Raw genomic sequence first — 15,632 nt, forward strand, 5'->3', positions numbered from 1 at the left:
CCCCCCTCCCACTCCCCTCTGGCAATCACCTGTTTGTTCTCTTTATCTATGACTCTGTTTCTGTTTGATTATGTTTGTTGTTTTCTGGACTCCATATATAAGTGAAATCATATGGTATTTGTCTTTCTCTGTCTGACTTATTTCACTTAGCATAATACCTTCTAGGTCCATCCATGTTGTTGCAAATAGCAAGATTTCATTCCTTTTTATGGCTGAGTAATAACCCATTGTATATATAGTGCAGATACCTTTTTGAATTAGTGTTTTTTTTGTTTTTTTTCTTTTGGAAAAATACCCAGAAGTGGAATTGCTGCCACTGGAATGTATACTCCCTTGTTTCTATGAGTTTGACTTTTTTTTTCAGATTCCACATATAAGTGATACCATGCAATATTTATCTTTGTCTGGATTATTTCACTTAGCACAATGCCTTCAAGTTCCATCCCAGTTGTTGCAAATAGCAGGATTTCCTTCTTTTCTCATGGCTGAACAATATTCCATTGTATATATACACACCACTTCCTCTTTGTCCATTCGTCCATCGATGGGCACTTAGGTTGCTTCCATATCTTGGCTATTGTGAATAATGCTGCAGGGAACACAGGAGTGCAGACATCTCTGTGATATCCTGTTGTCATTTCCTTTGTTTTTATACCTAAGAGTGGAATTGCTGGATCATATGGTAGTTCTTTTTTAAATTTTTTAAGGAATCCTCCACACTGATTTCCATAGTGGTTGTACAAATATACATTCCCAACAACAATGCACAAATCTTCCCTTTTCTCTATATCCTCACCAATGTTTGTTTTCTCCTGTCTTTTTTGGTGATAGACATGGGTGTGATGTCTAATGGGTGTCTAATGGGTGTGAAGTGATACCTTATTGTGGTTTTAATTTGCATTTCCCAGATGATTAGTCATGTTGAGCACCTTTTTATGTACCTGTTGGCTAAAGCTATAAAATTCTTACAAGAAACAAAGGGGAAAAGCTTCATGACATTGGATTTGGCGATAATTTCTTAGATATGTCACCAAAAGCACAGGCAACAAGATAAAAAAAATAGATAATTAGACTTAATTACAATTAAAAACTTTTGTGTATCAAAGGACACTATTAACAGAATGAAAGGCAACCTATGGAAGGGAGAAAACATCTGAAGATCATGTATTTGACAAGGGATTTTATCCAGAATATATAAAGAATTCCTTCAACTCAGCTAACCAAAAGACCCTAACCACCTGACCAAAAAATGACCAAAGAACTTGTGCAAACATTTCTACAAAGAAGACATACAAATGGCCAATAAACACCTGAAAATATGCTCAACATAACTAATCATTAGGGAAATGAAAATCAAAACCATAATGACATACCACTTCACACCCATTAAAACAAGTGTTGGCAAGGATGTGGAGAAATTGAAACCCTGTGCATTGCTGGTAGGAATGCGAAATGTGCAGCCACTATGGGAAACAGAATGTCAGTTCTTCAAAAAATTAAGCATAGAATTTGTACATGTTTTTGCAATTCCATTTCTGGGTATATACCTAGTAAAGGTGAAAGCAGGGAATCGAACAGATATTTATTCACGTACCTATGTCCACAGCAGCATTATTCACGATAACCAAAATGTGGAAGAAACTCAACCATCCATGAAGAGATAAATGGATAAACAAAATGTGGTATATACATAAAGTGGAATATTATTCAGCCTTTAAGAGGATGGAAATTCTTTTTTAAAACATTTTTTAAAATTAATTTTTTTTTGGCTGTATTGGGTCTTTTTTGCTGTGCGGGCTTTCTCTAGTTGTGGAGAGCAGGGGCTACTCTTCATGCAGTACACAGGCTTCTCATCGCAGTGGCTTCTCTTGTTGCGGAGCACAGGCTCTAGGCGTGCAGGCTCAGTAGTTGTGGCACATGGGCTTAGTTGCTCCATGGCATGTGGGATCTTCCTGGACCAGGGCTCGAACCCATCCATATTCCCTGTGTTGGCAGGTGGATTCTTAACCACTGCACCATCAAGGAAGTCCCAGAATGAAACCTTGAAGACATCATGCTAAGTGAAACAATCCTGTCACAAAGAGAAACACTTATGATTCTTATATGATGTACCTGGAGTAGTCAAATTTATGAGACCGAAAGTTGAATGGTAGTAGCCAGCAGAAAGAAGGGAATGGGGAGTTAGTGTTTAATGGGTGCAGAGTTTCTATTGGGTAGGATGAAAATGTTCTGGAGATGAATGGTGGTGATGATTGCACAACAATGTGAATGTATTTAATGTCATAGAACTGTACACTTAAAGATGGTTAAAATGGTAAATTTTATGTTATGTATATTTTACAATAAAAAAACCCAATAAATTTTTGAGTTTAAAAATTGTTTTGAGTTTAAAAACAAGGTAGAACAAAAATACTAGGTGACAACAACAACAGCATGGACATGGGCAGAAGACAAACAATTTATGTGTTGTAATATCTTTTTAATATTTAGAAGGAGGTTATAGATGTTGATTAACTTTGGACTTTGTAAAGTATATACATTAAAATGTTAAGTATAACCAGTAAATAATAAAGATAAAATGTATGATTTCCAAACCTGTCAAGGAAAAGTTCTAAGTAGACCATACTATTATGATAGACTATACTATTTACAGTTATTATTTACATCTTAGTAAAATCCATGGGAAAAATATATACAAATTTTTAGAAAGAAGAGAAGGATAAAAGTTAGAGTGCAGCTTTAAACTGTACCCAAAACATTATTCCTTCAAAAATGTTCACATATTAAGATATATATTGAGGGGACACAATATTATGCTTTATATTATTCTCTACGCTTTATGTTTGAAATAAAAATTTTAGACATTAGGAATACAAAACCTATAAAAAGTTGAATTAAAAATATTTTGTGTTTATTCATTATCAGGAGGAACGCTAATCTTCAAACTTGGAAGAAATAGAATTAATCACAAAGGGTGGGAAATACATAGATATAACTCTCAAATATCCTCAAATTCTAATTAAACTCAAAAGATTAAAATTGGCTTGGATAAAACTATCTTCAGCAAATACAATGCTAGTATTGATATATTTCTATAAGAAAATATATAAACAGAAGAGGAAACTTACTGAGAATTCAAAAGGTAAAGAAAATGAACAAAATATGTACAAAATACGTCCAATCAAAATAACATTTTAAAATTAACATTAAAGCAAAGTTCCCTTTCATAATTTATTAGTTTAGCAAGTGACTGAAAATACCCAAGCCAGTCAGATGTGGTATGTCCAGTCACATGTATGTATGGTATGTCACATGTGCAGTCCAGTAAATTAGTTCACGTGTCTGGCGTACATTGTCATGTGTGTGCATCCTCTACAAATGGTTGTGCTTTGTGTAGCTTACTAATGAAGACCTGATGGAATTGAGGCCCAGAGAATGGACAAAGAGAGACTAGAGGAAGAAGAAGTAACTAAAGAACAGGAGACATTCAAGACGCAGGAAATGGCAAGGGGATTTTCTTTATTTGAGGAGGCACTGTTCATTTCTAAGGCACAGGACCTGAACGTAGTATGGTACACAAAGGTTGCAGCAGCCATTCAGAATGCAATCCAGTGCTACCATGTCATCTATGACAAGAAAAAAAGAGCTACTACCCAGACATCACTGGATCGTTTTTTCAAGAGGGTAGATAGAACTGAATCCAGCAAGGAACCAGAACCTGTGCCATCAACTACAGGTGTTAGTGAAATTGCAGCTTGCCCTCCATCTCCTATTGCTGACAATCCTTCAGCTCTGTCATCTCCCACCTCCTCTCCCTCCTCCAGTCAGTAACTCTTCTTGCCTGTTCACTAGATGCCAGCCCCTGTATGCCAGCTATTGTACTGTACTACTGTGCTTTTCAAGGTACTATACAGTAAGGTTAAAAATGTTTTATTTGAGGGCTTCCCTGGTGGTGCAGTGGTTGAGAATCTGCCTGCTAATGCAGGGGACACGGGTTCGAGCTCTGGTCTGGGATGATCCCACATGCCGTGGAGCAACTAGGCCCGTGAGCCATAACTACTGAGCCTGCGCGTCTGGAGCCTGTGCTCCGCAACAAGAGAGGCTGCGATAATGAGAGGCCTGCGCACCGCGAAGAAGAGTGGCCCCCGCTTGCCACAACTAGAGAAAGCCCTTGTGCAGAAACAAAGACCCAACACAGCAAAAATAAATAAATTAATTAATAAACTCCTACCCCAACATCTTAAAAAAAAGTTTTATTTTTTGTGTTTTATGTATTATTTGTGTGAAAAGTATTATAAACCTATTACAGTATAGTACTATATAGCCGCTTGTGTTAGTCGGGTACCTAGGCTAACTTTGTTGGACTTTGGAACAAATTGGACTTAAGAACGCACTCTAGGAACTGAACTCGTTCGTATGTAGGGGACTTACTGTACTTCTACACTGCTGATATTTGCTTAATTTGGCACAGTCCTTCAGTATAGCAATTGCTACGTATCGTATAAATAAAAAAATCACATACTTTATTTGTCACATTTCTGGAATTTTTCCTAAGGAACTAATCCAGAAGGAAGCAAAGACATATCTAGGGAGACAGTCCCTGCAATATTTACAACATAAATTGGAAGGTCCTAATTACCTGATATTTACTCAATACATTTTGCATTCATTTTTAATGACAATCATGAAGACTCTATAGCACCAGGGGAACAGCTAACGAGACATTACAAAGAAATACGGGGGAAAAAATGGGAAAGAAGCAAGAACTATTTTGTAAGGGAACGCAAAATCAGGGCCGGGTCTAGGACGAGGTGAATGAAACACCCTCTAGGGAGCAAAATTTAGGCTGGATACCAAAAAACTCAATAATCAAGATAAAAAATATTTTAAAAAGGCAAAATTAGTGTGAAAACATCCATGATAAAAATTCAAAATTTTAAATAAGAACAGAATCTGACCTTTTATTTGCATTATCCTGAGAGTGCCTCACTTGCCTCTCCCAAATTCAAGCTCAAAGATCCTGTCTTTGTTTAAAGTGATTTTGTTTCATCAATAATACTTTTGCATTGATTTTTAAATTTAAAAAATTACATTAAACTACCATTTTCTCGAATTAAAGCTCCCTTAAATTTTGCACCTCTGGTGAGTACCTCTACTCACCCTAGTCCAAGCCCTGTGCAAACCCTTGGTAATAACTATGCGTTTGAATGACAGTGGTTTTTATTTCTTGAACATATAAACTTCACGTGTATTTTAAAACCCAAACTCTAAGCGCGGTTGTCCGCGATCCTTAAGGCTCAGACACCCAGACTCTCCGCGGCCGAGGGGGAGGTCCTGACAGGGGCTGTTGGAGGTTTGGGCAACCGCCTTAGGGCCTCACCATGAAGCGCAAGTTAGCCCCTCGGGGGATGACGCTGCCCCGGAGCTCATTGTGGAGGTTCACGTACTCATTGATAAACGTTACGTCCTCTTCGTGTGGCAAAGAACGCGCGTTTAAACCGGAACCCAGCAGTAGTAGCCAGAACTCACAAAGCCACACCTCCCAAACAACCGTCTGCGCCAGACGAAGCCTTTGGGCACACCACTCCCGGGCGAAGCGCCTCGGGGTCTCCATCGTTCACTGGCCGTGGCCAGGCCAGTGCGCACGCGCCGGCCCACCCCAGCGACCTGCCAATCAACGGGGAGGGGCGGTGCAGGCACGTCTGGCCCCGCCTCCCCGCGAACGGAGAGAAAAGGATGAAGGGAAACCAGAGTGAGGGAAGGCTCGTGAAAGCTGTCTGCAGAACAAACCACAACAGAGGCTTGAGTTAAATGAGTACAAGCTTTTCACTAAACTAATGTAGTTAAATATCCAGAGTCGATTTCTGACACCAGATGATGTGTCATCGTTTATTAATGTGTCAACTGCCCAGTAAATGCCAATTGCTGAATAAGTAACATGTCTGAGGAACCTTCTAATTCTTCTGTGACACCGATGAAAATTCAACCAAAAAAAAAATCCTTACTTGTTAAGTTGGGAGTTTAATGCAAGATCTTCCTTTTATTTTCCTCCTGGACAGAAGAATATCCTCTTTTAGGCCAACTTCCTCACTGAGATTTTCTCAATGTTTTAATGATCATTTGTGGGAAACCGCAGGATAAATGGGAAAAGTGGAAAGCTCAGCAGGTAGGGGGTAGACTAGGGATCATCAAATTCTCATAAAGTTAAAATATTTTCATTTTTTTCTTTCACCAGCATGTCTGGAATATCAATATTCATCTTCTCTGACAAATTGTCATGTTAACAGTAGGTAAGAACTCATTTTTTTTTTTTGGTTTTCATTTCTTTCAGACAAAAATGGCTAGTATCCTAGAAGATTTTGGCCTGGTTTCTTTAGCTTCAAGTATTTGGCTCAAGAAAACTTGCTTTGAAGAATGTAAGTTGTAGGCACAAAATAAAAACACATATTCGTTTTGGGGTACATATTTGCATATCACATATTGTGCTGGATAGCATTAAGGAGATATTCAGAATCATTGACACAGGAACAGAATTTTGCCACAAAGAGAGCATTGCAACTGCTTGACCAAAAAATATCTAAAAATAAATGTGCTTTTAAAGATTATCTATGGTGTACACAATTGAAAGCAGTAGACCTCATAAGATGGTTTCATTCATGCCTTAATTCTTTTAATAAATATGTATTACCAGGTAGTGTGTTAGGTGGATGAGAAAGGCCAGTGGACAAGACACAAACCCTGCTTCCAAGTAGCTTACAGTCTGGAGAACTAGCAAATCGGTGACTTTATACCATGGATAAATATAAAGCCAAAGTGTTATGGCATAATGTGTGGGGCAACTAACACCCTTTCTGAGGACCACGTAGGCCTGTTTGGGGAGTGTGACATCGAGAAAGTGAAGCACACAAGTTAAAGAGTGCATTCTAAACAAAGAAAAAAGCATGTAGTATGCTAGGAGATCAAAAAAGGCTAAAAGTGCTTTAGTATGACCAGAGTGTATTGCGGGGGGTCAAGGTGGCAAGTGCTGAAAGATGGAATTCCTTTATTATGTTGGTACTGTTGTTAGACTATGAAAACTGCTATATTAAAGCACAAGATAAATACAATAATCCAGACTTAGATTAGGAAGAAATTTTAGCCTTTTATTCATCCCACTGTATTAGACATATCTGACACATCACTGACAGGTGATCACCATATCCTCTGCTTAAATAATTATGTTAGCAGGGAAGTCACTATCTCTTAGGCAGCCCATTCCATTGCTGGACATCTTACTCATTAATTTAATAAGTATTTCTTTAGGACCTCTATGTGTCAGACCCATGCTAGGTGTTAGAGCTACAGATTTTCAGCAAATTAGATTCGTAGTCTATCCACATGAAGCTTTTAGTTAAAGGTGATACAAATCATCAAATAACTATAATACAGAGTAATAAGTGCTATTTTAAAATTTAAAAAATTCTTGCTGTGTGTCAGGAGCTATTTTGTTTGTTTTCTATTGTGGTAAAATATACATAAAATTTACCATTTTAACCATTTTTAGTGGAAAATTCAGTGTCAATTACATTCACTGTGTTGTTTCCAGAACTATCGGGTGAGATTTTAAATGTTTGGAAAATATCAACTCATTTAAATCATAAAACCCTTAAGAAACAGATATTATGTTTAAAATTTTTATTGAAGTATAGTTGATTTACAATGTTGTGTTTAATTTCTGCTGTTCAGCAAAGTGACTCAGTTATATTTATATATAAATATTCTTTTTCATGTTCTTTTCCATCATGGTTTATTACAGGATATTAAATATAATTCTCTGTGCTATACAGTAGGACCTTGTTGTTTATACATCCTATATATGTTTGCCTCTGCTAATCCCAAACTCCCAATCCTTTTCTCCCACACCTCTCCATCCCCTTGGCAACCACAAGTCTGTTCTCTATATCTGTGAGTCTGTTTCTGTTTCATAGATATGTTCATTTGCGTCGTATTTCACATTCCACATATAAGTAATATCATATGGTATTTGTCTTTCTCTTTCTGACTTACTTTGCTTAGTATGATAATCTCTAGGTCCATCCATGTTGCTGCAAATGGCTTTATTTCATTCTTTCTAATGGCTGAGTTATATTCCATTGTATATATATACCACATCTTCTTTATCCATTCATCTGTTGATGGACAATTAGGTTGTTTCCATGTCCTGGCTCTTGTAAATAGTGCTGCTATAAACATAGGGTGCATGTATCTTTTCAAATTAGAGTTTTATCTGGATATATGTCCAGGAGTGGGACTGCTGGATAATATGGCTACTCTATTTTTAGTTTTTGAGGAATCTCCATACTGTTTTCCATAGTGGCTGCACCAATATACATTACCACCAACAGTGTAACAAGGTTCCCTTTCTCCACACCCTCTCTAGCATTTATTATTTGTAGACAATTATTATTATAATGATGGCCATTCTGACTGGTGTGAGATGGTACCTCATTGTTAAGAAACAGATATTATTATTATCTCCATTATACAGATGGAAAAGCTAAGAAAAAGCGAAGTAAAGTAATTTGTCTAAAGTCACCCAGCCAGTAGGTGTTAGAGCTGGTTTTCAAACTCAGGTGACTAATACAGGAGTACACAGGAACAGGAAATGAAGACGTCTAGTTTGGTTTGTGTAGAAAGAGGCCAAGCTTGCTGAAGATGTTTTGAAAACGTTCAACCTTTCAGATCTGTCAGTGAATTAATTGGCTGACATCATGTACTTCATACAAAAAATAGTGCTAGGTTCTTCATGACAGTTTTTTTTTCTTAAATTCCATATATAGGTGTTAGCATACGGTATTTGTCTCTCTCTTTCTGACTTACTTCACTCTGTATGACAGACTCTAGGTCCATCCACCTCACTACAAATAACTCAATTTCATTTCTTTTTTGGCTGAGTAATATTCCATTGTATATATGTGCCACATCTTCTTTATCCATTCATCTGTTGATGGACACTAAGGTTGCTTCCATAACCTGGCTACTGTAAATAGGGCTGTAATATACATTGTGGTACATGACTCTTTTGGAATTACGGTTTTCGCAGTGTGTATGCCCAGTAGTGGGATTGCTGGGTCATATGGTAGTTCTATTTGTAGTTTTTTAAGGAACCTCCATACTGTTCTCCATAGTGGCTGTATCAATGTACATTCCCACCAACAGTGCAAGAGGCTTCCCTTTTCTCCACACCCTCTCCAGTATTTATTGTTTCTAGATTTTTTTAATGAAAGCCATTCTGACTGGTGTGAGGTGATACCCCATTGTAGTTTTGATTTGCATTTCTGTAATGATTACTGATGTTGAGCATTCTTTCATGTGTTTGTTGGCAGTCTGTATATCTTCTTTGGAGAAATGTCTATTTAGGTCTTCTGCCCATTTTTGGATTGGGCTGTTTTATTGACATTGACCTGCAGGAGCTGCTTGTATATTTTGGAGATTAAACTTTTGTCAGTTGCTTCATTTGCAACTATTTTCTCCTGTTCTGAGGGTTGTCTTTTCATCTGGTTTATGGTTTCCTTTACTATGCAAAAGCTTTTAAGTTTCATTAGGTCCCATTTGTTTATTTTTGTTTTTATTTCCATTTCTCTAGGAGATGGGTCAAAAAGGATCTTGCTGTGATTTATGTCAAAGAGTGTTCCTCCTTGAGTTTTATAGTGTCTGGCCTTATATTTAGGTCTTTAAAACGTTTTGAGTTTATTTTGTGTATGGTGTTAGGGAGTATTCTAATTTCATTCTTTTACATGTAGCTGTCCAGTTTTCCCAGCACCACTTATTGAAAAGACTCTCTTTTCTCCATTGTATATCCTTGCCTCCTTTGTCATAGATTAGTTGACCATATGTGCGTGGGTTTATCTCTGGGCTCTCTATCCTGTTCCATTGATCTATATTTCTGTTTTTGTGCCAGTACCATACTGTCTTGATTACTGTAGCTTTGTAGTATAGTCTGAAGTCAGGGAGTCTGATTCCTCCAGCTCTGTTTTTTTCCCTCAAGACTGCTTTGGCTATTTGGGGTCTTTTGTGTCTCCATACAAATTTTAAGATTTTTTATTCTAGTTCTGTAAAAAATGCCACTGGTAATTTGATAGGGATTGGATTCAATCTGTAGATTGATTTGGGTAGTAAGGTCATTTTCATAATATTGATTCTTCCAATCCAAGAACATGGTACATCTCTCCATCTGTTTGTATCATCTTTAATTTCTTTCATCAGTGTCTTATAGTTTTCTGCATAGAGGTCTTTTGTCTCCCTAGGTAGGTTTATTCCTAGGTATTTTATTCTGTTTGTTGCAATGATAAATGGGAGTGTTTCCTTAATTTCTCTTTCAGATTTTTCATCATTAGTGTATAGGAATGAAAGACATTTCTGTGCATTAATTTTGTATCCTGAAACTTTACCAAATTCATTGATTAGCTCTAGTAGTTTTCTGGTGGCATCTTTAGGGTTCTCTATGTATAGTATCATGTCATTGGCAAACAGTGACAGTTTTCTTCTTCTTTCCCAATTTGTATTCCTTTTATTTCTTTTTCTTCTCTGATTGCTGTGGCTAGGACTTCCAAAACTACGTTGAATAATAGTGGTGAAAGCGGACATCCTTGTCTCATTCCTGATCTTAGAGGAAATGCTTTCAGTTTTTCACCATTGAGAACGATGTTTGCTGTGGGTTTGTCATATATGGCCTTTATTATGTTGAGGTAAGTTCCCTCTATGCCTAATTTATGGAGGGTTTTTATCGTAAATGAATGTTGAATTTTGTCAAAAGCTTTTTCTGCATCTATTGAGATGATCATATGGTTTTTCGTCTTCAATTTGTTAGTATGGTGTATCACATTGATTGATTTGCGTATATTGAAGAATCCTTGCATCACTGGGATAAATCCCACTTGATCATGGTGTATGATCCATTTAATGTGTTGTTGGAGTCTGTTTGCTAGTATTTTGTTGAGGATTTTTGCATCTATATTCATCAGTGATATTGGTCTGTAAGTTTCTTTTTTTTGTAGTGTCTTTGTCTGGTTTTGGTATCAGGGTGATGGTGGCCTCGTAGAATGAGTTTTGGAGTGTTCCTTCCTCTGCAATTTTTTGGAAGAGTTTGAGAGGGATGGGTGTTAGCTCTTCTCTAAATGTTTGATAGAGTTCACCTGTGAAGCCATCTGGTCCTGGACTTTTGTTTGTTGCAAGACTTTTAACCACAGTTTCAATTTCATTACTTGTGATTGGTCTGTTCATATTTTCTATTTCTTTCTGGTTCAATCTTGGAAGGTTTCTTTCTTTCTAAGAATTTGTCCATTTCTTCCAGGTTGTCCATTTTATTGGCATAGAGTTGCTTGTAGTAGTCTCTTAGGATGCTTTGTATCTCTGCGGTGTCTGTTGTAACTTCTCATTTTTCCTTTCTAAGTTTATTGATTTGAGTTGTCTCCCTCTTTTTCTTGATGAGTCTGGCTAATGGTTTGTCAATTTTGTTTATCTTCTCAAAGAACCATCTTTTAGTTTTATTGATCTTTGCTATTGTTTTCTTACTTTCTATTTCATTTATTTCTGCTCTGGTCTTTATGATTTCTTTCCTTCTGCTAACTTTGGGTTTTGTTTGTTCTTCTTTCTCTAGTTCCTTTAGGTGTAACGTTAGATTGTTTATTTGAGATTTTTCTTGTTTCTTGAGGTAGGCTTGTATAGCTGTAAACTTCCCTCTTAGAATTGCTTTTGCTGCATCCCATAGGTTTTGGATCATCATGTTTTCATTGTCATTTGTCTCTCGGTATTTTTTTATTTCCTCTTTGATTTTTTTAGTGATCTCTTGGTTATTTAGTAACGTATTGTTTAGCCTCCATGTGTTTGTGTTTTTTACGTTCTTTTCCCTGTAATTCATTTCTAATCTCATAGCGTTGTGGTCAGAAAAGATGCTTGATACGATTTCAATTTTCTTATATTTACTGAGGCTTGAATTGTGACCCAAGATGTGATCTATCCTGGAGAATGTTCCATGCTCACTTGAGAAGAAAGTGTAATCTGCTGTTTTTGGATGGAATGTCCTACAAATATCAATTAAATCTATCTGGTCTATTGTTTCATTTAAAGCGTGTGTTTCCTTATTAATTTTCTGTTTGGATGATCTGTCCATTGGTGTAAGTGAGGTGTTAAAGTCCCCCACTAGTATTGTGTTACTGTCAATTTCCTCTTTTAGAGCTGTTAGCAGTTGCCTTATGTATTGAGGTGCTCCTATGTTGGGTGCATATATATTTATAATTGTTATGTCTTCTTCTTGGATCGATCCCTTTATCATTATGTAGTGTCCTTCCTTGTATCTTGTAACATTCTTTATTTTAAAGTCTATTTTATCTGATATGAGTATTGCTACTCCAGCTTTCTTTTGATTTCCATTTGCATGGAATATCTTTTTCCATCCCCTCACTTTCAGTCTGTATGTGTCTCTAGGTCTGAAGTGGGTCTCTTGTAGACAGCATATATATGGGTCTTGTTTTTGTATCCATTCAGCAAGCCTGTGTCTTTTGGTTGGAGCATTTAATCCATTCACATTTAAGGTAATTATCGATATGTATGTTCCTATGACCATTTTCTTAATTGTTTTGGGTTTGTTTTTGTAAGTCCTTTTCTTCTGTTGTGTTTCCCACTTAGAGAAGTTCCGTTAGCATTTGTTGTAGAGCTGGTTTGGTGGTGCTGAATTCTCTTAGCTTTTGTTTGTCTGTAAAGCTTTTGATTTCTCCATCGAATCTGAATGAGATCCTTGCCGGGTAGAGTAACCTTGGTTGTAGGTTCTTCCCTTTCATCACTTTAAGTATATTATGCCACTCCCTTCTGGCTTGTAGAGTTTCTGCTGAGAAATCAGCTGTTAATCTTATGGGAGTTCCCTTGTGTTACTTGTCATTTTTCCCTTGTTGCTTTCAATAATTTTTCTTTGTCTTTAATTTTTGCCAATTTGATTACTATGTGTCTTGGTGTGTTTCTCCTTGGGTTTATCCTGCATGGGACTTGCTGTGCTTCCTGGACTTGGATGGCTATTTCCTTTCCCATGTTAGGGAAGTTTTTGACCATAATCTCTTCAGATATTTTCTGGGTCCTTTCTCTCTCTCTTCTCCTTCTGGGACCCCTGTAATGCGAATGTTGTTGCGTTTAATGTTGTCCCAGAGGTCTCTTAGGCTGTCTTCATTTCTTTTCATTCTTTTTTCTGTATTCTGTTCCGCAGCAGTGAATTCCACCATTCTGTCTTCCAGGTCACTTATCTGTTCTTCTGCCTCAGTTATTCTGCTATTGATTCCTTCTAGTGTATTTTTCATTTTAGTTATTGTATTGTTCATCTCTGTTTGTTTGTTCTTCAATTCTTCTAGATCTTTGTTAAACATTTCTTGCATTTTCTTGATCTTTGCCTCCATTCTTTTTCTGAGGTCCTGGATCATCTTCACTATCATTTTTCTGAATTCTTTTTCTGGAAGATTGCCTATCTCCATTTCATTTAGTTGTTTTTCTGGGGTTTTATCTTGTTCCTTCATCTGGTACATAGCCCTCTGCCTTTTCATCTTGTCTGTCTTTCTGTGAATGTGGTTTTTGTTCCACAGGCTGCAGGATTGTAGTTCTTCTTGCTTCTGCTGTCTGCCCTCTGGTGGATGAGGCTATCGAAGTATATATCTTTATATAGATGTTTTAGTGGTTGCTATAGGTATTATATAAGTGTAACTTATTACAAACTATTGGTGTCAGCATTTTACCAGTTTGAATGAAGTGTAGAAATATTACTTCCATTTAGGTCCCTTTGCCACTCACTCCACCAATAATACAATTGTCTTAAATATTTCTTCTATATCAAGAACCTATATATGTTCCATAACCAATATAATATAACCAATATAACCATAACCTATGTTATAATTTTTGCTTTAACTCTCAAACATAATTTAGAAAAGATAAGGGAATAGTTTTTTATGTTTACTCATAGTTTTACTCTTTGCCTTGTGTTTTCTTCATTCCTGATGTTCCAAGAATCCTTGATTTATCATTATCTTACTATTTTAAGATCTTTGTTTAGCTATTCTTTTAGAGTGGGTCTGATTATGACAAATCATCTTAGTTTTTCTGAATCTGAGAATGTCTTAATTTCAATCTTCATTCCTAAAGCATATTTTCTCTATGTAGTATTCTTAGTTGACTCTTTTTTGAAATTGAAATTAAAGTTGAAAATGTTGTGCCACTTTCTCTGGCATCCTTGGATTTGGTTGAGAAATTTGATGACACTGAAATTGTTGTTCTCCTATAGGTAATGTATTGTTTCTCTCCAGTTACTTTTAAGCTTTTTTGTCTTAGGGTCTCTGAAGTTTGATTATGATGTATGTTGGCATGAATTTCTTTGGGGTTATCATATTCAGCTTTTACTCAGAATTGTTTATATCTTTATCTAAATTTTGGAAGTTCTCAGCCACTATTTCTTAGAATATTTTTTCTGGCCCTCCCCATCTTTCTCAATTCCTTCTGGGACTCCAATGACATGAATATTAGATATAATATTTTGTTATTGTCTCATAGATCCCTGATGTTCTGTTCATTTTTCTTTTCAGTCCATTTTCTCTCTGTTGTTCAGATTTGGTAATTCCTACTGTTCTATTTTCAAGTTCACTGGTCTTTTCCTTTCCCATTTTCATTGCTCATCCAGTGAATTTTTAATATTGGTTTGTCTATATTTTAGTTCTAAAGTTTCCATTTGAATCTGTAACTTCCATTTCCTAGTTGAGACTTTATTTTTTTTCATTTCTCTTAAGCATTTTTGTAATAGCTCCTTGAAGCATTTTTATGATTTTTTTGATATCTTTTTTTAATTGAAGTATAGTTGATTACACTGTCTCAGGTGTACAGCAAAGTTATATATGTGTATGTATATATTCTTTTTATGATGTCTACTTTAAAATAATTGTCAGATAATCCTAACATCTGTGCCATTTGGGTGTTGACATCTGTTGCCTTTTCTCATTCACATCGAGATTTTCCTGGTTCTTGGTATATGACTGATTTTTTAAATTGTATCCTTGACATTTTGCGTTTTATATTATGAGATTCTAGATCTTAGTCAATCTTCCAGTTTTAGCAGGTCTTCACTGACATTGCTCCAGTGGGGGTCAGTCCTACTTATCACTGGTTGGTGGGCAAAAGTCCAGGATCCCTATTCACTTTTATTAACCCTGCTGTGGGGAGGGTTATCTTGTTACCACTGGAAGGAGATGGACATCCAGGCTCCCCCTTTGCTTCTGCTGACATCATCTCATGGGGAGAGAAAGGGGTACCTTGTTATGACCAGGCGGGAATGAAAGTCTAAGCTCCCCACTTGACCTCTGCTGACACCTCAGGTGAGGAACGGGTATCTATTGCCTCAGATGAGGCTGGAAGTCCTGTTTCCCCATATGGCCTCCATTGACACTGTTGGGGGGGGGGTTGTTGTGAGGTGCACTTCATTACTGCTGGGTGGTAGTGAACATGTATGCTCCATGCTTGGCCTCCTCTGACACCACCCTGGCTGGGAGGGCGAGGGGCACCTCATTACTGCCTGGTGGGGGCTGGAAGTCTCCTCACTCTCCTCTGACACATCACTGGTGGAGAGG

General features: G+C 36.9%; 2 protein-coding genes across 2 annotated transcripts in view; one reads left to right on the forward strand and one right to left on the reverse strand.

The window, feature by feature from the left end:
* The window catches only part of GLIPR1L2 (GLIPR1 like 2), a 31,317-nt gene extending 25,697 nt beyond the window's left edge, over positions 1-5,620 (reverse strand). Inside the window, exon 1 of the mRNA XM_060165663.1 lies at positions 5,381-5,620. Within this exon, the coding sequence (XP_060021646.1) occupies positions 5,381-5,614 (234 nt within the window). The 5' untranslated portion in view covers positions 5,615-5,620. The remainder of the gene's footprint in view (positions 1-5,380) is intronic.
* A 717-nt stretch (positions 5,621-6,337) lies between these two features.
* Positions 6,338-15,632, forward strand: part of CAPS2 (calcyphosine 2) — a 31,655-nt gene continuing 22,360 nt past the window's right edge. Inside the window, 1 exon segment of the mRNA XM_060167031.1 lies at positions 6,338-6,416. Coding sequence (XP_060023014.1) covers positions 6,338-6,416 — 79 coding nt within the window.

The sequence above is a fragment of the Lagenorhynchus albirostris genome, chromosome 11 (assembly GCF_949774975.1).
Source record: "Lagenorhynchus albirostris chromosome 11, mLagAlb1.1, whole genome shotgun sequence".
Classification (NCBI taxonomy): domain Eukaryota; kingdom Metazoa; phylum Chordata; class Mammalia; order Artiodactyla; family Delphinidae; genus Lagenorhynchus; species Lagenorhynchus albirostris.